The sequence below is a fragment of the Dromiciops gliroides genome, chromosome X (assembly GCF_019393635.1).
Source record: "Dromiciops gliroides isolate mDroGli1 chromosome X, mDroGli1.pri, whole genome shotgun sequence".
Taxonomy (NCBI): domain Eukaryota; kingdom Metazoa; phylum Chordata; class Mammalia; order Microbiotheria; family Microbiotheriidae; genus Dromiciops; species Dromiciops gliroides.
Window position 1 is genome coordinate 25676462 of NC_057867.1, and position 25565 is coordinate 25702026.

Below are 25565 nucleotides of genomic sequence, written 5' to 3' on the forward strand. Positions count from 1 at the left end.
GTAATCTGGCCTGTGTAAACAAACTACTGCTGACCAAATTCCCAGGAGATGGTACCCTACTCACCTCTAAATCAAGCAGTCAGGCACTTGCCTGGCAAAGATGGATGTGGCAAATACAGACTTAGGGATTGATGGTTGCAATTGTCTTCAGGGTGTCTTCTGGGTTTGCCTAAAGCCCTCTAGACCTTCTTTTCCCACTGGAGAGAATATATTGTGGGATGCAGAATGTCAGAGCTGGCAAGGACTTTGGAACACACTGTCAAAGCTAGGAGGGAACTTGAAACACAGAACATCAAAGATAAGATCACCCTCAGAGCATAGAGTATGTCAGAGCCAGGAGGGGCCTGAGAACCCAGAATGTCAGAGCCAGGAGGAGCCTTAGAATTCAGAATGTCAGAGCTCAGAGGGGCCTGAGAACCCAGAATGTCAGAGCTGGGAGGGGCCTTAGAATTCAGAATATCAGAGCTGGGAGGGCCCAGTACAGATCCTTTAGTTCTAACTCCCTGATTTGAAAGATAAGAAAAGTGAGGACAAGTAGCCAGCTCATGGTGGCCCAGTGGATCAGAAGCAGAGCTTGCCTGTAGATGTTCTGCATCAGTCCAGTAAGTACGCTGCATTTCACTCCCTCCAGTTTTCCCTTTTGAATGGAATGTTATCCTCCAATCACCAAGACTGATGAATCAGCAGTGTCCCTTCGTAACCTCTCCGGCCTTCCTTTGGCCTCATTTCTTGCTCAGCTTGGCTTTGAGTCCTCTGGCCACCTACTCTAGACTCATATTTGGCTAATGTCTGATGTCCCTCCCACCTCCCCAAGGCCCTGAGCACAGTTTGGGTGAGTCTTCCCACTGTGAATCAAGCTGGATTTGTAGGGCCCACCTCTTCCTCCAGATGCAGGAACTCTGAGAGGTCCAACAGACCACAGCAGCACAAACAGGAACCGGGCCAACTCTGTCCATAATGGGGTCTTTTCATCCCTCAACACAGAATGCCCATTAGCCACAGTGAGATAACGGTGCAGTCATCCCCTCGAGATGCACGACAGGGAGATCATTTGTACCCTTCGAATCATATTTTTCATGTCTTGTCAGAGGTGCCCACAGTATGATGTTTGCAGGCCTTTGGCAAGGATGCTCTTGCTAGTAGGGAGGGCAGCCGAATCTCTCCTTTATGTGGCTAGTGGCTGGCCTAGGTCCAGCTGGTTGGGCTAAGACATCTGAGCCTGTGTCTAAGCTGATTTATGGGGAGCTCGATGCTTGGGGCAGTGCATTCTCAATGAACAGATGCTGGCCCGGAGGGGATGGGGCCCTTGGGCCCACTGCTTCTCCATCTCTGCCAAGTGGGCTTGATCAATTCCTTGGATCTTGTTATTTTCTTTTAAAGAAACGTGTCTGACCTGGAAGTGTAGAGGATTAGAAAAATGTAAGGGATAGAAGAAATGAAGCTGCCCAAACCATACTCCCGGGCAGATTGAGCCAAATGCGTTGTTGGTCTTGGAATATGTTCAGGGGGCCAGCGAGTGGGGCTGTGTCTGAGGAAAGGGAAAGGAAACAGGAGAGAATCATTTATCTTTGTAGAATTAGAGAACATTTGGTGGAGTTGGGAAGAGCCCTTTGAATGTAGAATTTCAGATCTGAGATGGCCCTTAGAAAATAGAATGTCAGAGCTAAGAAGGGTCTTGGAACATGGAAGGTGAGAGCTGAGAGAGACATTAGAACAGAGTGTCATAGCTAGGAGGTACATTAGAACACAGAATGTCAGGGCTGGGAGGGGCCTTAGAACACAGGATATCAAGAGTTCAGAGGGACCTTAGAACATAGGATGTTAAGAACTGGGAGGGGCCTTAGAACACGGAATGTTAGAGCTGGGAGGGAGGGGCCTTAGAACTCGGAATGTTAGAGCTGGGATGGGGGGCCTTAGAACTCGGAATGTTAGAGCTGGGAGGGAGGGGCCTTAGAACTCGGAATGTTAGAGCTGGGATGGGGGGCCTTAGAACTCGGAATGTTAGAGCTGGGATGGGGGGCCTTAGAACTCGGAATGTTAGAGCTGGGAGGGAGGGGCCTTAGAACATGGAATGTTAGAGCTTCGACGGACCTTAGAACACAGAATGTTAGGGCTGGGAGGGACCTTAGAACACAGAATCTTAGAGCTGGGAGGGACCTTAGAACACAATGTTAGAGCTAGCAGGGAAATTGTAACACTGAATGTCAGAGGTAGAAGGGATCTTAGAACACTGAATGTCAAGGCTAGGAGAGACCTTAGAACCTAGAATGTCAGGGCTGGGAGGGAATTTAGAACACAGGATGTTAAGAATTGGGAGGGGGGGGCCTTAGAACACAGACTGTCAAGAACACTGCTTGTCAGATCTGGGAGGGATTAGAACACTGAATATCAAGGCTGGGAAGGCCTTTTGAATATAGTTTGTCAAAGCTGGTCTGGGAACCTCAGAACACAAAACATACCATGTCCACACTGAAGGGACCTTAGAGATCATAAAGTCCATCCCAGTCATTTTACAGAAGAGAAAACTGAGGCAGGGAATTGACTTTCCCTTAGGATGCCTTATTGTGAAGGAGCTAATCCAAGTGAGTTGGGAGTTTACTACTTACAATCCATGAGTTATGAGTTTGTCAGGTTCAAGTACTAAGCTTCCCATTTGAAAGTCACAGAATCTCCAAGTCAATGCAGGAAGCCATCTTGTCTACCTAGTACATGCACGGGGCCTGCTACAACCACATATGATTTCTGGTCTCTGCTGAAATACCTCTAAGTAGGAGCGACCCTCTGGGCTCCCAAGATGGTCCATTTTACTTTGGGACCGTTCTAGGTGGTGGGAGATCTTTCTTTATAGCAAGCCTAAGTTTGCCTCTTTGCCATTCCCATTTATTGCTCTTGTGCTAAGAGAGGCCTAGTTTCCTGGAATAAGGTGGATGAGGATTGGTTGAAGGAACTGGCTCTCCTCTGTGGGACTGAACTTAACAGGTCTGTTGAATCTCTTCCCTGTAACATCCATTCACATTCTTGGAGACCAATCTCATGTCAGTATTCTCTGAGCTCATAATACTGAATTCTTTCATCCAGTCCTCATCCGTTACTGACTAGAATCTTGGTGACCCTCTGGATATTCTCCAAGAGATCAACGCCCTTCCCAAACTCTGATGCCCAGAAGAGAGCCCAGTACTTGAGTTGCCATCAGCTCAGGCATGGGCTCTTGCCCAGTGTGATATCACCCCATGAGGAGGCTAACCTACATTAGGGTGGCATTTTTTTTTTTTTGGCTAACACACAACACTACTGGCTAACATTGAGCTTGTAATCTATTAGACCCTCCACTCATCTTTTTCAGACACAATTTTCTAGCCAGGTCTTGTATTTGTGAAGTTGATTTTCTCAGCCCAAGTATAAGAATTTGACATTTGTTCCTATTAAAATTCATCTTGTTAGATTCACCCAATGTTCTATCCTGTCAAGTTCTCTTTGGATCCTGGCCTTGTAGCAAACTCCAGTAGAAATGGGGCCACTAAACTGGTAGCATATTAACTTAGAAAACCACATATTCCCATTGTCTATATTCTATTGTACTTTTATTTATTTTATTAAATGTTTCCCAGTGATATTTTCATCTGGCTTGGGCTTCACTTGGGAATATTGTGGGCTGCATGTTTGATACCTCTGATCCGGTGGGTACACTTACCTTTCTAGCTGAATATCATCTGCACATTGATAAGGATGCCATCTATGCCTTTATATAATTAAGCCAATAATGAAGATGCTCAACAGCCCAGGGCCAGGCACAGATCCCTGGGGCATTCCTCTGCCAAGTGGACATGGGACCATGAATGATCATGCACCCAGATCTAGATCCAGCGATGTATACTAGCTCCTCTCACCTATTTCTTCCTATATTTTTTTTTGGTGGGGCAATGAGGGTTAAGTGACTTGCCCAGGGTCACACAGCTAGTAAGTGTCATGTGTCTGAGGCCGGATTTGAACTCAGGTCCTCCTGAATCCAGGGCTGGTGCTTTATCCATTGCGCCACCTAGCTGCACCCTCTTTCTAACTTTTTCACCCAAATATTTTGAGGTACCTTTTTGAATACTTCATTAAAATCTAGGTAAACCAGATGACCAGATTTCTCCAACTGGCTTAGGAACGAGTGAAAAAGGGAATTGACTTGAGTTTGGCGCAGACTGTTTTTGATCAAGCTCAGCTGGTTCTTTGCAATCACTGCTTCCCTTTCCAGTTCTTTACCAACTGCTTTTTAATGATCTGTTATTGAACTTCCCCTGAAATTGAAATCAAGCTGAGTGGCGTCGAGTTGGCAGCCTCTCTTTTCTTCCCTGTTTTGAGAAAGAAACATTTTCCTCTCTCCACCCCTGTGGTTTCCCCTCCCATTCTTCCCCCTCTTGCTCAGTATCACAGCTGCAAATTCTTTCAGCACTCCGGGTTATAGTTCATTTGGACCGGATGCCATGAACCCATCCAGGGCAACTTTGGTGTCCTCCTTGTACTTTTCCTCAATTTATCTTGGGTATCAATTTCTTATAAGCAAGTTTCATCCTGTCCTTTCGTGACCAAAGGTCATTCTCCTTGGAAGAGTAAACCCCAGCAGGACAAAGACTGAGCCACCCTGCACTCGCTCTCTCTCCCTCTCCCTCTCCCTCCCTCCCTCCCTCCCTCCCTCCCTCCCTCTCTCTCTTTCGTGTCGGATTGAAGTTGTGTCTTTGATCTTCCTCTTTTTTCCTCATAGCACTTAAGAAAAACATCCCTCCTTTTTGTTGTTCTGAGCTTTCCTCACCAACCTTAGTTCTTCCCCAAGTTCTTATTTTATGTGCTGTTCTTAGAATATGAATCAACCCCCTTCCATTCATCCTGCCACCCACCCTTGCTGCCATCTCCTGCACTTACCTCTTTTTGATTCTCCTCTTTGATCTCTCCAGGAGATTTTTTTCCTTCTCCTTCATTTTCGTGTCTGAGAGTCTCCCAGTCCTTTGAGGCCAGCTCCATATTATCCATCTGGAGAATTGAAGGGCCCTGTCACTATCACAGCCCACTGCTGTAACAGACTTGGGATCTGTTTATTATGTATTCCTCATCTATTTCCACTTTCTGCCCAGAAGGTCTGTAGTGTACTCCAGTGGGGGGGGTGACTTCTGCTTTTCCTTTCATTCACCTTTAAGCAGGTTCTCCCCCTGTGCTTCTTCCTCTTTCCCCCATTTTCTCACAAAACTAAGACTTTTTTTTTTGCTGGGCAGTGAGGGTTAAGTGACTTTCCCAGGGTCACACAGCTAGTAAGTATCAAGTGTCTGAGGCTGGATTTGAACTCAGGTCCTCCTGAATCTAGGACCGGTGCTTTATCTACTGTACCACCTAGCTGCCCCCCAGAATCTCTTGTAATCTGCTTCCTAAAATCTTCCTCCATTTCCTCTTTCTGTCAAGCTGACCTGTATGAATTACACTGTGATGACCACTATGATGATCAGTGTTAGACACTGATGATGCAGAGCTAAAAGTGACACCTTGCCTGTCCTTGGGGACCTTACATCCTGTTATGGGGAAGCAACGTGCACATATGTATGTGAGCACAAAATATATGTCAGGTAATTTCTGGGCACAGTGGAGAGGGCACTAACAATTACAGGGATCAGGATAAGCTGCTTGTACTTGGTGGATCTTGAGCTGAGCTTTCAAGGAAGCCGGGGAGTCCATGAGATCGAGGTTTAGACAGAGTGTGTTATTGGCAGAGGGGAGAACCTATGCAAAAGTGGGAGATGGAACAGCAGCAAGGAGCAGGAACTAGGTCAATTGGGCTGGAATGTAGTGTTCGAAGGAAAGTATTGTGCAGTAATCCTAGAAAGGTAGGTTAAATTCAGATTGGGGGGAGGGACTTTCAAAGTCAAACAGAGCCATTTCTTTTTTTCTTTTTTTCTTTGGTGAGGCAATTGGGGTTAAGTGACTTGCCCAGGGTCACACAGCTAGTAAGTGTTAAGTGTCTGATGCTGGATTTGAACTCAGGTACTCCTGACTCCAGGGCCGGTGCTTTATCCACTGCACCATCTAGCTGCCCCTGTGCCATTTCTGTTTTATCCTAGAGACCAGAGTTTCTCTAGCCTGGGCGGGGGGGGGGGGTTGTCTTATGTTTTAGGGATTTCTTTTTTGACATTTGTGCGGAAGATAAATTGGAGAGAAGAGAGACTGGAAATAGGGAGGCCAATTAATTGCTTATTGCAGTGGTTTAGGTGAGGGGCAATGAGGGCCTGATATAGAGGGAGATGTTGAGAAGAGGGCCCCCTACAAAGTCCTAGGAGTGGTCAATACCCATCCATTGGGCAATGGCTAAACAAGCTGTGGTATGTGATTGTAATGGAATATTATTGTGCTCTAAGAAATGACAAGCAGGATGATTTCACAAAGGCCTGGAAAGACTTGTATGAACTGATGCAAAGTGAAGTGAGCAGAACCAAGAGAACATGGTATACAGTAACAACAGTATTGTTCCATGAATAACTGTGAATAACTTAGCAATGATGCAAGACAATCCCAAAAACCTAATGATGAAACATACTATCCACCTCCAAAGAAAGAACTAATATTAAAAAATAAAAAAGAAAGAACTAATATTGATTGAACACAAACTGAAGCTTTCTTTTTGTTTTTCTTTCTTCCTCTCCTCTCTCTTTCCCTCTTTCCCTCTTCCTTCCTTTCTTTTCCCTCCCCTCCTTTTCTCTCCCTCTCCCTCTCCCCTTCCTCTCCTCTCCTCTCCTCTCCTCCCCTCCCCCTTCCCTCCTTCCCTCCTTCCTTCCCTCTTTCCTTTTCTTTCTTTCATTTTTTCCCTTTTATTCAAGTTTCCTTATACACAATGACTAATGTGGTAATGTTTTATATAATTGCACATGTATAACTGCTATCTGATTGCTTACCACCTCAGAAACAGGGCAGAAGAGGAAGGGAAGGAGGGATTGAATTTGGAACTCAAAATTTTAAATAAAAATGTTTTTTTTATTTTTATTTTTATTTTTGCGGGCAATGGGGGTTAAGTGACTTGCCCAGGGTCACACAGCTAGTAAGTGTCAAGTGTCTGAGGCTGGATTTGAACTCAGGTATTCCTGAATCCAGGGCTGGTGCTTTATCCACTGCGCCACCTAGCCGCCCCCAAAAATGTTTTTTTTTAAAAAGGAGGGGTCAGTTATGTAGGAGGAGGACCCAGCGAAATTCAGGTCATAAAAACCCAGTGCCCAGATCACTGTTTTTTCCACCATTAATCTTCATCCAGATGCTGCCCATTGCACTCCCCCTCTAGTTTCTAGATGTCTTCACCCCAGGATACATTCTTTGCATGCAATACTCCCCACATCAGCCACTTTTCTAAGTCTTGATCCTTTCACATAAGGCCCACTGAGCCAGAGCCACAGCCCTAGTCTGGTCACCAAAGGCTCCGTGTTATCTATGAGCTCAAGTTTGCTTATTGCCTAATCTTTGGGTATTTATGTAGAGGCTCAGAGCCCAGTGGTTTTCGCTTATCAATTCCTCCCTTGGATATTGTGTCCTATGAACTTCTGGATGTCTCAATCGCTGTCCTCCTTCCACTGTAACCACTCTTTGTGGGGTCTAGCTTAAGAGATAGACCAACTGTAGGCAGTTTTCTCCCTCCCTGATTCTTTTCAGTTGAAAAATCCTTATAATTCTATTTGGAAGGCACCGAAGAAATCTATTCTTGCCAGCTTTTGTCTGGTGCCTTCCATCCCTGGCCAGCAGCCTGTCATGTCTATATTTTAATCCATGGTATAGAAAGTCTAAAGTGTGTCCTCAGATGCTTCTACCTGCTTAGCCAGCTGGGTCACTCCCAAGTCCGTTTTTAACTGCTGGATCTCTTGTCTTCAGTGAGTGGCAGTGAGAAAAATATAACCTATGGCCATGTGGCTATTGCTTTCCTGCTCAAGGTTGTGCATTCTTTGGAAATACTTTCTAGGTTCCTTTGGGCAAAGCCATGTGACTCACCAGAATCCATTTTAGCAAGCCCGGGCAGGTAAATTATTTTGACAGTTCCTTATGAAAAGATGCTTTGACTGTAGGTCATAGGAGCCTAGACTGAGAATTAGAGGCTAATCAGCTGCTTTGTTTTACATAGGAGGAAAGTGGGCCTCAGGGAAGGGAATTGACTTACTTAGGGTCACATATTAGAAGGACCTCAGAGGCCAGGTAGTCTAGCCCGCCAGTTTTATAGATGAGGAAACTGAGGCATACTCTTGTACCTTTAAATTTCTTAGCACAAAAGGCTATATTTCACCAAGGGCTTTCTCTCTGTCTAATGATGTGATCATGTGACCCTTTACTTTCTTCTTTTGAATCTTGATAAGATTTCTCAGATGGATGGCTTAATACCAGGAAAACAATCTTTGCATTCCATTAATTAATCCTCCCTGGTCTTGTTGGATATTTTTTATTTTTGTTATTTTTAAAAATACTCTGCATGCTGTGTTCTATTTGCCAGTACCCTAGTTAGTGTTTTGCGTTGATGTTAATAAATATTGTAGAGGGTCAGATCTTAGCAGGACGACACGGCCTCCTCTAACCCTCCCAATCCTGAGATTTTGAGATTTCATTTCTTCGGGGACCTATTCTTGCCTATTGCATAAAGGCACAGGGCTAGTCTGTCATTCACTTTCTTGGTCTCAGTTGTTTCATTTATGAAATGAGGCAAATGATATCTCTTATTGACCTTGGAAGCAGGAAGCAGGACCACGTTATGCCTTTTTATTCATTCAATTAATTAATTAATTGGTCATTCATTCATTCACTCATTTGTCTATTTATTTATTTAGTCATTCATTCATTATCTTTCTGTCTATCTCCATTCATCCATTTATCTATCTATCTATCTATCTATCTATCTATCTATCTATCTATCTATCTATTTATTTTTGCAGGGCAATGAGGATTAAGTGACTTGTCCAGGGTCACATTGCTAATGTCAAGTATCTGAGGTCGGATTTGAACTTAGGTCCTCCTCAATCCAGGACTGGTGCTTTCTCCACTGCACCACCTAGCTGCCCCATGCTTTTTTTTTTTTTAAAGAAAAGCAGAGGAGTAAATTAAATTAATTGTCTGACTTGGAGAATTTATCTTGAATTTCTATGGACAACTGATTAATTAGGAAAATGGTGCTGCCTACTGGAGGCTGACTTTATGTTTGAGTTGGAAAGCATGACTTCCAGAAATCACAAGATTTGTGTTGAAGGTGCTTGACCAGCCAGGATGTGGGGAAACTCTTGTAGAGGGAGGAGGTGAGCAGAAGGGCAACAGCATCTGTGTAGGTCAGAGGTCACTGGGTATTTCATATTCACCCCCTCCCCACCAAGGCTCTCTGCTCCGTTCCACTTAGAGGTGGCCAGTAGTTTTGCTGGGACTCTCAGCATAGCTTTATGACAAATGAATCATGTTAGTGCTGGTGTGACAGCTGTAGGGTTTTCATTTCTAAGGAGCAGCTGATAGCTTAATGAAAGTTTGAACTTGAAAGGAGAGAGTACTAGTTTACTGCACCACACCCCAGAAATCTCTGCACCTCTTCTAGGGACTTCGTTGCTTGCATTTCAGAGGTCATTCTGTCATTTCGACTTGCAAAGACAGCTGTGATTTGATGGTAAGGCCATAGACTCTGGGCTCAGTCCACCAACCAGCAATCATTTATCAATCGATTACATGCCAACCACCATCCCTGGTGCAGGGGATACAAACAAGGGGCTTCCATTCTAATGGGGGAGACAGTACAGACACAAGCGGGTCCGTGTGCTTCTTTCAGTCCAGATGCTTTTCGGCCTCTCTAGTCTTTGAAACTGTCCATCATCCTGTTTTTTTCATGACATTGGAGTAAAGGGAAAGAAACCAGAGAGGAGAAGGCCCTTAACACTAAGGGGAACCCAGGAAGGCAGAAGGTGTGATTGGAACTGAGGTTTGAAGGAAGCAGGGAGGTACTAGCAAAGGGAGAGAACATTCCAAGCTTGAGGACACTTAGTAAAAAGTTGGGAGATGGGGCATTGTGGGCAAGGAGCAGCGAATAGGCCAGGGTTGCTGGATGGTAGAGGACATGGAAGAGAATGATGAAAAAGAAGATAGAAAGGTAGGAGGGGCCATGTTGGGAGGGCTTTAAATGTTTAACAGGGGACTTTAATATTTGATCCTAGAATTTAGAGTACGTCTCTGGGATTTATTGAGTAGGAAGTTGACGTGGTCACATCTTTGCTTTAGGAAGATCACTCTGGTAGCTAGGTGGAGGATGGACTGGGGTGGGGAGCTCTTGCAGTAAGTAATCCAGGCAAAAATAATGAGGTCCTGATTTTGAGTGGTAGCTGTGTGAGGGGAGAGAGGGGCATATTGTAAAGGTAGAAATGACAAGATTTGAACATGGGTTGCATATATGAGGTGAGAGAATGAGGACTTAAGGAGGACCCCTAGGTTTGGAGCCTTGATAATTGGGAAGATGTTTGGGGTCTTAATAGCAATGGAGAAGTTAGAAAGAGGGGAGGCTTTGGGAGGAATGATAATGAGTTTAGCTCTGGACATGTTGAGTTTGAGATGCCCATGGGGCATCTAGTTCCATATGTCTAATAGGCAGTTGGAGATGCAGGTCTGGAGCTTAGGAGAGAGGTCAGGACTGGACATTTGTCTCTGGGAGCCATCTGCATTGAGATGGTCATTGAACACAGGGAAGCTGATGAACTCACCAACTGAGATAGTATAGAGAGAGAGAAGAGAGCCCAGGGCAGAACCTTGAGACACACAGTTAGGGGGGCCCAACAAGGATGAAGATACAGCAAAGGAAACTGAGGAGTTGAAAGATAGGTAGGAGGAGAACCAAGAGAGCAGAGAGAATCCAGAAGAAAAGGATGATAGACGGTATCAAAGAATATAGAGGTCAAAAAGCATCTGGATTGAAAGAAGGCCATTAGATTTAGTGATTCAGAAATCACCAATGACTTTGGAAAAAGGGGTTTCAGTTGAATGAAAGCTGGATTGCAGTAGGTTCAGAAGAGAGTGAGAAGAGATGGAGTTTGGTAGAAAAGTGGAAGAAATACATAGGAAGTAGCCATTGGGGTGGATAGGGTCAAGTGAAGGTTTCTTAAAAATGGGAGAGTTGTGGACATGTATGTAGACAGCAGTGAAGGAGGGGAGAGAGGGGGAGGGGAGGGAAGGGCAGGGAGAGAAAGAGAGGAGAAGAGACAGAGAGGAAGAAGGAGAGAGTGGGGGGAGGGAGGAGAGGATGATGGGAGAAGATGAGGATGGATGGGAGAGCAAGGGTACATGTAGAAGGGTTGGAGTTATATTTGGCAAGGAGAAGTGAAGAAGATAGTGGAGATGATATCAGAGGGATACGAGATGAGGAGAAGGAAAAAAGAGGTGGCTCTTGGCAGGTAGCCTCTGTTTCTGCAGTGAATTATGATGCCAGGTTATCTACCAAAGGGAGTGGGCAGAGGGGGTGCCATGGGAGGCTTAGAGAAAGATGAGGTTAGGAATGGCCATTGTGGTGAGTCAATTATAAACTCAATTAGGGAGAAATAGAAAGATTGCCTTGCTGCAGTGACTACCCAGTTGAGATTAGATAATATCAATTTGTAGCAGATGTAGTCAGGATGGGTTTATGACTTCCTCTAGGCATAGGGGAAGTTGGAATGATGTAAGATTATGATCAGATAAAGGAATTTGTGAGTTCATGAACATGGGGGTAGAATATTTGTGCATGATGGCAAGATCCACGGGAAGAGGGGAGAGGGTTATCCCTGTGTAGTTAAGGTGAGGTGGAAGAATATGCTATGGGGATTGGGTCAAATGAGAAATAGGGTATAAGGTATTTAGGGGAGCATCAATATAATAATGATAATAATAATAGCATTCATTTATATAATACTTTATGATTTGCAAAATGCTTTACATGGGTTAACTCATTTGAGTAGGTGTAAAGTAGGTGCTCTTATTGTCCCCATTTTCCAGATGAGGAAACTGAGGCTGAGTGAGATTAAGAGACTTGGCCAGGATCATATAATTAATAAGCCTCTAAGATCTGATTTGAACTCAGATCTTCCTGCCTCCTAGTCTCATGCTCTCTCCACTGTCCATGAGCTGCCTCATATAATGTGATATATATGTTGAAGTCTATAACTAAGAGGGTAGCATTTGGGGCACAGAGGAAGGAAGACTGAGTGAAACACTAAACTCAGTGAAGGAAGAGGGAAGATGTCCTGAAAGCCAATAGATAATGACCACCAGGATCTAGAATGGGTGATAAATTTGGATAGTGTGACCCTCAGAGGAGTAGAAGTTGCTGAGGAATGGTGGGAGGAGGACCTGGAAGTGGCATTCCAACTCCCCAGCTGGAGCAGTGAGTCAGGGGTATGAGTGTAGCCAGTACTGGCTAGGGAAGCAGTGCTGGAGGGCAGATCTGGGTCAGGACATTGGTGGAATGGGAAGAGGTGGATCAGCATAGGGGAGAGGGGACAGCTGGGCTCAAGGAAAGGGATTTGTTCTTTGGCAGCCCAGGGGTTCAGTATCCCTGGGATTGGAAGAGTACTGGGGGGGCGGAGTTTGCTAGCCAGTGAGGAATGAGTCCAGGCAGAGTAGAAGTGGCCAGGGAGAGGTCTGTGGAGGGAAGCAAGTGATTAGATTGTTTCAAGTCTTCCCCTGAGGCCTGACCTCATGGAAAGCTGAGCCATGGGAGTCTGGAAGCTGAGTGGGGGCAGGGCATGGATGGGACAGTGCAAGGTGGGGCCAGCTTTGGAGCTGGATTGGGGTGAGGGCCCTGCGTTCCTGCTGGAAGGTCTGCCACTTCCTAATGCTGTGACATGGAGGACTGGAGATGCCCAGAGACTGGCCCCCTGCCTCTACATATAGGCATGTTACAACTATACTTTTTTTTCATGGAGCAGTAGGAAAAAACACTGAGCTTCCAGTCATAGACTTGGAAGTCCAGTCCTGGTTCTGACATTTAAATAGCTGTATGACCCTGAGTGAGTCACTCCCATTCTCTACATGTCAGTTTCCTCACTTTGAAGATAAAGAAGTCCCTTCTCCATCTAAGTCCGATTCTGTGACCTGCCTAAGAAACATTAAAGAATGAATCCATTTGGGAGTTAGTTTTCTATTGCCCTAAGGAACATTTTCCTTATTAATAGACTGTCCAAAGAATGCTAGACAAATCTTTCAATGCCAGACAGTTAATTTACTCAAGAATTATAGGATTTAGAGCCTAAAGGGACCTTGGAGATCATTTAGTCATAGGATCACAGATTTACAGCTGAGAGACAACTTAGGCCATCTAGTTGACGTCATACCCCCCTGCCCCATCCCAACATTTTACAGATGTGGAAACTGCCCAGAGAGATTAAGTGATTTGCTCATAGTCACACACAGATTTAGAATCATAGACCTAGAGCAGAAAGGGACTCCAGAGGTTACCTAGTCTACTCCCCTTATTTTACAGATGAAGAAACTGAGGACCCAGGGAGATTTCCCAACTTACCCATGGGCTCTCACAGAATCTTACATTTAGAGCTTGGAGGCCCGAGTTCAAATCCAGACTCAGACACTTGACACTTACTAGCTGTGTGACCCTGGGCAAGTCATTTAACCCCTACTGCCTTGCCCCCCCCCCAAAAAAAAAAGAGGCCCCAGGGGCAATCTCATAGAGCTTGGAGAGACCTCAGCAGTTATTTTACAGATGAGGAAACTGAGGCCCTGGGAAGATACACAACTTGCCTAGGGTTGTACAGGTAGTAAGTAATGAAATGAGAATTTGAACCAAGATCCTCTGACTTCCAATCTAGTGTTCTTTCGTCAACACCAGCTATTGTGTTGGTTTTTATTTCTCTGACCACCAGGTGGTGTTGTTAGCCACTCTACTGGTCCTATTGAAAAAAGGCTCAGGCCTCTGGACAAGGCTTACATTCTTCTTTCTGTACTCTACCCTGCTGAGGGAATGGTATGTGTATGTGGGGAAAGTACCAAGCTCTCTGTGGTGCCCAGAGAGTGGGCACCCTTTTTTCTCTTTGACTTTCTTCACTTGTCATTTTAGTCTAAGGAGCTTTGAGTTCCCACCTGCTAGAAACCCCATTGCTTCTCTGAATCTGCTAGTTCACTGAGCTCTAATAATATGACCTTAGCATAATGGAACCAGTTGCCCATATGAATATACAGTCATGCTTGGATACTATTTACTCATTTCTATAGATTCAACAAAAGGAATGAATACTACATAATATAGTATATATTATGTGGCTATGCACCCGCAGCTTCTCCTAGACCCGAGACACCCCCACACAGTATATTGGCATGCTTTGAACCCAGGAATTTCAAGAAAGACACAATTTGACGTTTTTTTGTACTTTCCTATCTCCTGCAGGTGGGCAAAGGTGTGGGAGAAATCTAACACAATTCCCAAGTGAGGTTTGACTCCAGTTATCCAATAGTCTGTCATTAGATGAAAGACTCAGGGCTTCTGACTCTGGCTCTCAGATCCTTTTGACAGAGCAGGGCCTGGATACTGTAGAAGTCCCTAGTGTAGACAGAAACTCCAGTGGATCCACAGATACAGTAGAAGTCCCTTGGTGTAGGCCCAAGTTCCAGTGGGTCCTGGTACCTTCCTGTCCCGTCAATGGCAGACGCCTTCCAGTGCTTCTCGCCAAAGCTAGCTCACTGATGGTGGAGCACAGCAAGGAGGGTCTGATACCCTTCCACTTTGGTGAAAAGCATCCCAGGGGCACATGGCTACATCCCTTCTGGTCCTTTGGCTCTGTGAGCAAGGCCAGTCCAAGGCACTGAGCGATGAATTATAAATGGAGGCACAGGTTAAATCTCCAATAAAACTGAACTGTATCGAACACTCTAAATCATACAGTCCCCGGTGTTACCTAAGACGATGTCCTCCATAGCGGCTGTACCATTCAAGTCAAGTTTGCAAAAATGAAACCTGCTTATGGGAGATGGAGGGAATACTTGCTTGGTTTGGACTCTGTTTCCCAGAGAGTAAGCTTGTCAAGGGTAGAGACTATTTTTTACCTTCCTTTGTATCCCTAGCACTTAGCAAAGTGACCGGCACATAGTAGGCACTTAATAAATGTTTTTTGCCTAACTCAGTGGGTAGATTACTGAGTGTGGAATCTGAAAGACCTGGATTTCAATCCTGCCTCAGACATTTACCAGCTGTGTGACCCTGGGCAAGTCATTTAACCTCTCTCAGCTTCAGTTTGCTCATCTGTAAAATGGGGTAAATAAAGGTATCTATCTCCCAGGGTTGTGGTTTTTCGTTTTTGTTTTTTTTTGTATATTTTGTTTTTGTTTTTTTTTTCCTCAGCTCAAGAGGAAGACAGGACACCCCAGTGTAGAAGGTTCAGGTCCCTGAACTGCCTCATGATAACTGTGTAACCCAGGCTGTGCCTCAATTTCCTCATTTGCAAAATGAGTGAACTAAAAACTAAAGGCTCTTCTGTCCATTCTTGGCATTCTCTGAGGCAGCTGGTGGTGCAGTAGATAGAACACTGGGCCTGAGGTCAGGAAGTTATTATTGTTCAATGTCAAGTGTCTGAGGTTGGATTTGAACTTGGCTCCTCCTGAATCCAGGGCCTGTGCTTTATCCATTGTGCCACCTAGCTGCCCCCCCCCCCCCCGCCCCCAGGGTTGTTTTGAATCTCTACTGAGTTAAGGTGTATGAATTGATTTGCAAACCCTAAAGCTCTCGCCATAGTAAGCTATCCAGGCCTATTCTATGTGAGGAGTAGAAAATTCCCCCTTCCTGGGCCGATTCTCTACCTTCTTTTCTGCCTCCAGGAACGGAAGAAAAAATTTGAGAAGGACAGTGAGCGGTTTTATTCTTTGCTGGATCGCCACTTGCATCTGTCTTCCAAGAAGAAAGAATCCCAGCTCCAGGAGGTATGTGTGGAATGTGGGCCCTTCCCTCCGTCTCCGCCTTGGAATTTGGTAGTTTTCCAGGCTGCACCTGTTTGAGGTAGGGGCACATCCCTGGGTGAAAATAGCATGGCTAAAGATTCCATGGCCTGCAAGCCAGCCTCTGCTTTTCTTGGCCTTCTCGTGTTCTCTCATTCTCTTGCTCTTCCGCTCACCTTCCTGGCCACCACATGGCCTACTTTGAGGATGCCCCATCTGTGACTGGTTTGTAAAATTTGGTGATTAGAACTGGTATGGATTAGCACATCCAACTACGAAATGTCAGAGCTGGGAAAGGCCTAAGAGCATATCAGAATGGGAAAGGACCTTAGAAAGGAAGGAAGGGAGGGAGGAAGGAAGGAAGGAAGGAGTGAAGGAAAGAAAGCAGGAAAGGGAAGAAGGAAGGAGTGAAGAAGGAAGAAGTAAAGGAAAGAAAGGAAGAAAGGGAGGAAGGAAGGAAGAAGGAAAGGGAGGAAGTGCCAAGCACTGTGCTAAGCACTTTACAAATATTCTCTCATTTGATCCTCACAACAACTTGAGAAGTAGGTGCTATCCTAATCCCTGTTTTACAGTTGAGGAAACTGAGACAGACAGAGGTTAAGCCCAGAGTCATTCATCTAGCAAGTACCCATGGTCACATTTGAACTCAAGTCTTCCTGAGTTCTGGGGCAGCTAAGTGGTGCAGTGGATAGACAGGAAGACCCAAGTTCAATTCCAGTCTCAGACACTAACTAGCAGTATGACCCTGGGCCAGTCCCTTAACCCTCTTTGCCTTGGTTTCCACATCTGTAAAATGAGCTGGAGAGTCGACTGAACCACAATAACTTCCTGACCTCAGGCCCAGTGTTCTATCTACTGCACCACCAGCTGCCTCAGAGAATGCCAAGACTGGACAGAAGAGCCTTTAGTTTGTAGTTCACTCATTTGGTGAATGAGGAAATTGAGGTGTATTCTGGGTCACATAGTTATCATGAGGCAATTTGGGGATTTGAACCTTCTACACTGGGGTTTCCTGTCTTCCTCCTGAGCTGCCATGATAATGGCTCTGCTGGATGGTTCCTTCAGGTACTTCCCAAGGTCCCTTGTCTCAGAGAGGGCAATTTCCATGGGCACAAGAAGGAACATGACCTTTTTTGTCCTTAGATGAGTCCTCTGAACAAATGAAAGCACCAATGATACAAACAGAAAGGATACAGGGAAGCCATGAATCAGCACTCTGAGAGGCAAAGATGCCCAGCTGATAGTTTCAGGAAAGTCAAGCTCTACTGGCTGGGTACAAGTGGCCAGAGCACAGATTTCAGAAAAACCTGGAAAGACTTAAATGAACTGATGCTGAGCAAAGTGAGCAGAAACAGGAGAACACGGTACACAGTAACAGCAACATTGTGTGATGATCAACTGTGATAGACTTGGCTCTTCTCAGCAATATAATGACCCAAGATAATTCCAAAGAATTCATGATGAAAAAAGGCTCTCCACATCTGGAGAAAGAACTGTGGAGTTTGAATGCAGATCGAAGCAGACCATTTTCACTTTGTTTTTAAATTTTTTTTCTTTCTCATGGTTTTTCCCTTTTGTTCTCGTTCTTCTCTTGCAACATTCCTAATGTGGATATATGTTTAACATGATTGTAAATGTATAACCTATATCAGATTGCATGCTGGCTTTGAGAGGGAGGGAAAAATTTTGAATTCAAAATCTTATTCAAAACAAATGTTGAGAGGGCAGCTAGGTGGCACAGTGGATAAAGCACCAGCCCTGGATTTGGGAGGACCTGATTTCAAATCTGGCCTCAGACACTTGACACTTACTAGCTGTGTAACCCTGGGCAAGTCACTTAACCCTCATATTCCCACACACAAAAAAGCAGCAGCAACAACAAAAAAAGAATGTTGAAAACTATCTTTATGTGAAATAGGAAAAAAGAATAACATACTATTTAATGCTCAAAAAAACCATACCAAAAAACCCCCAAAACACCCACCAAGTGGCCAGAGCAATCAGGAGTAGCACAGTGAGGTGGAATCATCCCGTTTATTGTATGGGCTTCCCCAGTCATGTGAATCAATGTCATGATGGCCAGCTACTCCTCAGGCACTGGCCCTTTGCTTTGGAGCCTTACAGCAGAGTCGGAGAGGCCTTTCATCTCTCATGCTGGAGGGCATCAAAGGATTTGGCATGACCCTCCTCTGGATTCTGTATGCCAACCCCTGGCCATAATCAAAGCCAGTTCCCCCTTTCATCATGCAGACTTTAAACTCTTCCATCAGCTCTTGGTCTGCAGTAGGGGACTTAATAACTAGTCCTCAGGTTCTCTTTGGGGATAGTGAAGTGCCTCACTGTTTGAGCCAGCTCCCATCACCACAGCTCCAACTTGGTCTTCCTTCACGATCTTGTCATCTCCCCAAGAGTCGACAGCATGATGTCAAGACCTTCTGATGTAATCTTTGTCATGGTTGTCATCCTCCTCCTCCTCCTTCTCCACTTCCTCCTCTTCCCCCTTACCCTTAGTAGGTACATGCAAACCAACAGGCCCCAGATGGCTCCAGCTCTCTGCTAACTAGAGACCAATGACTATTCATGCCTCTCATCCAATATGTGAATAGCCCTGAGGCATTCATACCAGAGCACATGTGCAGTGTTGAATGCCACTTCGAGTGGGTTGCGTCAATGCTTACAATTACACAGAACACTTTAGCACCAAACAAAAAGTTCAGTGACACTTGGCCACACAATGCTACAATGGTTAGAACATGCCTGGCTTGGGAAGAAAGTTCGCACTGGTGGGGGGAAACTGCTGCCAAATGATTGCCTAGACTTGGAAGGAGGAAAACGCAAACAGCTTGAATCAATCCATAAACATCCTGGACAAGCACCTATGATAAAATACAATAACAGTTCCCTGAAGTCCCCTTGGGAACCTTGGCTCAGAAGCACTTTCTGCTTTTCCCAGAGTGCTTTGGACAATTAGCTATTCAAATCATGGGCCTACCCCCTACCAGTGAAATATGTTCTATTCCCAGACCAAAATGAAGACTACAAATAAAATAATGAGGTATTTAATTAAGAAAGAACAGACTAATAGTTCCTCCTAGAAAATAAATGGGCAGTAGAGTTCTTTTTCAAGACCTTCTTTGCCACCAACTAGTACATAAATGAAAATAATGCCTTCTTAGATCAAATGGGGAGGTGGGAGGTCGAATATTTATTCAGGTATGTGAAAACTACCCTTCCTGCACATGAGGCATGGGGCGAGGAAACTGAGTCATTTCTCTTTGTCCTTTTAACTTGGTCTCTGTAGCAAAAATCAAATGAGAATATATGAAAAGAACTTTTCAGACCTCAAAGCCATATACAAATGTAAGTGGTGATGATGATGATGGTGGTGGTGGTGGTGGTGGTGGCTGACTGGCATGAAGATCAATTGCAGCCCTTGGGGCTGGATTCCCATTAGTTCCAGGCTTCCTCCACATGAAGTTGATCACCAGGGCTTTCATCCTTGACCAGTTCCAGAGGCAGAACATACTTGCATGTTGTCTACTGTGGCAGCATCTCTTGCTCAGTAGACCACAGACCACAGTATTGGACTACTGTCACTCTACCCAGGGTGGCCCAGGAATGTCATGTGATACAGGGGTGAAGGAGGAGATAGTGTCAGGAGGCACCTGACTTTCCAGCCTCCCCTCTCCAGGCAGTTTCCTCTCAGCTTCCTTCTACCTTCCTTTTCTAAGTCCTCACCTCCCGTTGCAATCTCCCCTGCAGGCACAATTCTCAGAGTGTTCTGATGCCCCAGAGAGCCCAATAAATGCTCCTTTGCCTCTCTGTTATGGGCACTCAAAAGTACACTGGAAAACTCCATTATGGGCAAAAGCAGTCCTTGCCTATAGTAGATAGATAGATAGATGACAGAGAGGGAGAGGGAGAGAGATGATAGATGATTCAGAGAGTGCTAGAGATATAGATCTTGTTGAAGATGGAATTTAAAGAAAGACAGGGAAGGTGGTAGGTAGAGATAAGGAAGGAGAACGTCCCAGGCATGGGGGACAGCCAGCCAGAGAAAATGCCCAGAGTTGAGAGAGGGATGGTTTTGTTTGTGAAATATCCAGGAGGCCCTTGTCATTGGGTACATAGTGGAGAGTAAGGTATAAGAATACTGGAAAGGTAGAAGGGGGCTCGGTTATAGAGGGCATTGAACACTAAGCAGAGAACTTTGTCTTTGATCCTGGAGGTGATAGGGAGCCACTGGAATTTATTTAGTAGGGGTGTGACATGGTTAGACCCATGCACTAGGAAAATGATGTTGGTGGCTGCATGGAGAATCAATTGGAATGGGGAGAGCCTTGAAACAGGCAGATTTTCGCCTCCCCCCCAGTGGTCTATTGCCCTAGTCCAGGCATGAAGGCCTGCACTAGAGTGGTGTCAGTGTCAGAGGAGAGCAGGGGCCATATCTGAGAGATGTTGTAAAGACCTTGGTAACAGCTTGGATATGGGAGTGGGGGTGGTGAGAGATAGTGAGGAATCCAGGATGATTCCTAGGTACCATAGCCAAAGGGACTAGGACGATGGTATTACCTTCTACAGGAATAGCCAGTTTAGGAGGTGAGGAGGGCTTAGAGGGAAAGATGAATTCTGTTTTGGGCAAACTGAGTTTAATATGTCTACTGGACACCCAGTTTGAGATTTTTGAGAAGCAGTTGGTCATGTGAGAGCCAGCACAGATCCCTGTGGGATACCTACAGTTAGAGGGCCTGGGCTTGGTGAGGATCTAGCAAAGGAAACTGAGGAATGGTAAGATAGGTGGGAGAACTAGGGGAGAATGGTTTCCCAGAAACTTAGAAGAGAGTGTCAAGGAAGAGAGAATGAGAAACACTGTTAAGGGCTGCAGAGAGGTCAAGAAGAAGGAGGGTTGAGAAGAGGCCATTGGATTTGGCAACTAAGAGATCTCTGGTGACTTTGGAGGGAGCAGTTAGGAGGGGAATGATGAGGTTGGAAGCTGAAATGGGTGTAAATAGTTAAGAAGGGATGAGAAGATAGAAAGTGGAGGCACCTGTTGTACATGGCATTTTCCATGGGGGTCAGCTACAAAAGGCAGAAAAGCTATAGGAAAATAGTGGGGCCAGAAGGGTCAGATGAGAGCTTTTCTTGAGGATGGAAGAGATATGGGCATGTGTATAGGAAGTAGGGAAGGATCCAGTACACAGGGAGAGATTGAAAATAAATGATAGAATGGGAATGCCAGAGGGACAATCTCTCTCAGGAGATAGGATGGAAGGGTATCAGTTGAACAAGTAGAGGCATTAACCTTGTGAGACAGATGAAGGAGGAGGTAATGTCAGAAGGTACCTGAGTGATAGGAGATGAAGAGCGCACAATGGCAAGTGGGACAATGAGCTGATAAGGGAACAATCGCCTAGCAGCAGTGAAGGCCCAGTTGAAGCAGATTGGTAAATACGACAAATCACAGCTCAGTTTATTGTTTTGTTGATTGTCTAGACTAAAGAAAATGATGGAGCCAATAATGTTCATAATTCAGATTAAATTTAGAGTGTATTGTGTATACATTTTCCCCAGAGAGCCAGTTGTTAAATATTTATAAACACATCCCTAGAGGAGTGAGCATGGCTGACTTGGACCTTTCCTCAAATACAGCTTCAGGGAAGGAACTCTCACCAATTGGAAGAGGGGGTTACAGGGATAAAGGTATCTCCAAGGTGAGAAGGAAGCTGAGGAAGAGATAGAAAAGTTGAGAGAATCAGGAACAGAATTGGGAGCAGAAATATATTCCTTTTTGCCTAGTTGCTCTTATTCCTTCATTCATTTGTAACCCATGGCCTAGTACCCCCAGGCTCCCACAGTCATTCTCCTTTTGGCTCATTTCCCCTCTACCGAGAGTTCTGCCTTGGAAATATTAGACTATAACTCATGTCTGGTTCACCAAACATGTAGGTAAAAGGGTTTCTAGCTTCTGTACAGGTATTCAAGATAATAGTTCATATCCAGTACAGGACAAGTAGGATATCACTCCATAGAAAATGCATAAAATAATAAAGTACTTAGACAAACCCATAAAACTTGTTTTTTTAATTTAAAATTTTATTTTTCCCCCAATTACAGGTAAAACCAATTTTCAACATTCATTTTTAAAAAAATGTTTGAGTTCAAAATTCTCTCCCTCCCTCTCCTCCCCATCGAGAAGGCAAGCAATTTCATATAGATTACACATGTGCAGTCATACAAAACATATTCCCATATAGTCATGTTGTGAAAGAAAACAAAGAAAAAACCCCAAGAAAAATAAAGTAAAGATAAAGTATGCTTTGATCTGCATTTCAGACTCTATCTGTTCTCTCTCTGGATATGGAGAGCATTTTCCCATCAAAAGTCCTTCAGAATTGTCTTGGATATTGTATTGCCGATATTAGCTAAGTCATTCACAGTTGATCATTTTACAATATTGCTATCACTTACAATATAGCTATGCAACATTCTTCTGGTTCTGCTCATTTCAGTTTGCATAAGTTCATGTAAGACTTCCCAGGTTTTTCTGAGAACATCCTGCTTGTGCTAACATCCCTCATCCCTAATTTAATGGAACAAGATTAATCTACATTTAGATACACATTTATCAGGTGAATGCACGTCTGAGTTCTAGAATCAATCAATTAAGGGTGTAAATGAGGTGGGAACAATTCCTAGATACCTCTGATGAACCAATCCATCAGTGAAGGGTATGAGTTAGGCATGAATTAAATGGAAGCTGATGACTGATGGGCAAGGGGAAAAGGGCTTCTAGTAGCCAAGAGTGGGAAATTCCCCCTTTTGTGGGTGTAGCTCTCTGTTGAGCCCTGAGGATCAGGTACTGAGTGATGGCATCTGCTATTCTGGTGACAGCACGAAAGTTCCTGATGGAAAGAACGAGCCTGGCAACCCTTTGAAGTTTACAAACTCATGCTGTGAGGGGAGGGTTCCTGTTCTCTGGACTGGATTGCTATTGGAATGCCAGATTCAGAACTGGCATGCTGTCTTATCCACGGTCCACAGGATGACTGACTGATGCTCTCCAGCCAACTACCAGACATTTTCTGGGTGTTGGGTGGATGGCGTTGTCTGCTTTCATTCAACTGGTACCTAGTTTACACACTTTGATTGGCTCAGTAGAGATGTCTGGGAATTGTTCTGTCCCTAGGGCACACCTCTGACTGATTCTGTAACTCAAACACGAAGGTATTCTCACCTGATGAAGGTTTCTGGGCTTAGATCAGGGGGTTCTAAACCTTTTGGGGGTCTTGGACACCTCAGGATAATGTTAAATAATTGAAAGAAAACATTCAGTTTCAGTTAGTGGTTAGGGCAAAGAAAGAGGGAATTTTTTCTCACCCCCTGAAATCTATGCATAGACCCCTGGCTTAGAGAATCTTGTTACAGTAATTGGGGTTGAGGTGCCTGGGACACCCCTCTTACACAAGCAACACAAATATAACTCACTTTCCTCTCTGATGAGTCCTGCCTCTCCCCCAGGGTCCTAGGCCTCCAGACTCTTAATACTACCCTGTGGTCTGGACTTCCCTTATAACTGAAGTGAATTTGGTGTTGGTAGAGGTGGAACCCCCTGACTTTCTGGTGAATCCCACTTTTCCCCAGTGATACACACAGGGCTCCCAACTTAGAATACTATGGGCTTCTTCAGGGAAGGAAAAAGAAAGGTCAAAGGTCAAAAAAGGTCAATGCTCATTTCTCTGGGATGACAGTGTCTGAAAAACTCAAAAGTCCAGGTCTTGTTGTATCCTTTTTTCTCTCTAGAAGGCTAGGTTCTAGAACTCAAGAACTCTCCCTTTTCTCTCCAGAAGACTGAGTCTCTAGACTCCCTAAGAACTCAATATCGTCCAGGAAAAAATGGGTAAAGCCTGCTTCTATCCAGGAGCCTACTGTTCATGAATTGTCCTTCCTAGCTTCCTGGATAAAAGCATAGGCAACTTTCTCAAATTGACCATTAGCTACCCTGGGGGTTGGGAAGGGAGATTGCGCATCCATAGATAGGCCTTCACCACTAGAATCAGGTCTGATCTTAGCTCTCCAATCAGAAAAAGGACTAACTCTGCAGCTCAGGCCATTTTCTTTTTTAATCATAAAAGTATTTTATTATTTTCCAGTTACATATAGAGATAATTTTCAACATTTGTTTTTATAAGATTTCTAGTTCTAAATTTTTCTCCCTTCCCCCACCCCAAGACAGAAAGCAATTTGAAATAGGTTATATATGTACAATCACATTAAACATGTTTCTGCATGAGTCATGCCATGAAAGAAGAATCAGAACAAAAGGGGAAAACCTCAAAAAAGAAAAAGAAAAAAAGTAGAAACAGCACAGCCTATTCTGCATCTAGATTACACAGTTCTTTTTTCTGGATTTGGAGAGCATTTTCCATCATTAGTTCTTTGGAATTATCTTGGACTATTGTATTGCTGAGAAGAGTCAACAGTGTTGTTGATACTGTGTACAATGTTCTCCTGGTTCTGCTCATCTTACTCAGAATCAATTCATGTCAGTCCTTCCAGGTTTGTCTGTTAGGCCATTTTCTTAAGCCAGCACAAAGAGTAGCTCAAAACTATGGCAATCAGAGCCAACCAGTTCCTCCCCAGTTGATCTAAGATAGCAAGAGCCAATCACTCCATCCTCAATCAATGAGATAGAGGCTCATCCCTGACAAGCTCAACAAATTGATCAGAGAACTTGGCTAATCAACTCCCTATAATTTATTCATTGATTCAGTCAAAAAGAAATACTAAGTATCACCTGCTGGGTACAGAGTATGGTTGGAATTGGGCAATTTTGCTAAGACATGTCCCCTGCCTTCATGGTGTTTCCATTCTGGTAGGAAATGAAACATATACACTATAATACACCATACACTATATACACTATACTGTATACAATAAACACTATAATATATAATATCACATTAGTGTATCAGAGACAATGGGATAAAGTATTAAGTGAGATCAGAAGGGGAAGGCTCTGAGGTGAAGGGGTGGGGAACATCTTAGAAGAGGTAGCATTCGAGTTGGATTTATATAATAGATATGAAGAAGGGGAGGGAAGATGTTTTAGGTATAGGGAGTAGCGTGACCAAAGGGCAAGTCTTGACACCCTGTTATATGCTAGACTGTAGTAGATGCTAAGGGACTCAAAGATGAGTAAGACAATGCTCCTTGCTTCTCAGGAGCTTTCACTCTAATCCACCTCACTCTTTGTTTTCAAGGGTCTTTCTCCTTCCAGGTAGCCTCCCAAAGCACTGTCTTGTTTCCTGTCTGTTCTGTTCCATGACATTTCAATGCTTCCTTTCCTATAGGCTGACTTGCAGTTGGACAGAGAGAGACACAATTTCTTTGAGTCATCTCTCGACTATGTGTACCAGATCCAGGAGGTTCAGGAGACCAAGAAGTTCAATATCGTGGAGCCCGTAAGTCCTATCTCTGTTTACTGTTTTTGATCAGATTTCCATGGAAGAATGGAGACATGGATGTCTCAGGCAAATCTAAAAAGATGGTGGCTACACCAAGTTTGATCGTCTGTGTCAGGGCTAAGGCCTGTGGGTAAGGACCTCTCAGCAAGCTCTTTAATGACCTTGGGCAAGTTG

At 44.4% G+C, this 25565-nt stretch overlaps 1 protein-coding gene across 1 annotated transcript in view; it reads left to right on the forward strand.

Annotated features, from left to right (window-relative positions):
• OPHN1 (oligophrenin 1) overlaps positions 1 to 25565 on the forward strand; it is a 278050-nt gene that overhangs the window by 138120 nt on the left and 114365 nt on the right. The window contains exons 5-6 of the mRNA XM_043974083.1: positions 15811 to 15912; positions 25278 to 25388. Of these exons, the coding sequence (XP_043830018.1) occupies positions 15811 to 15912; positions 25278 to 25388 (213 nt within the window). The remainder of the gene's footprint in view (positions 1 to 15810; positions 15913 to 25277; positions 25389 to 25565) is intronic.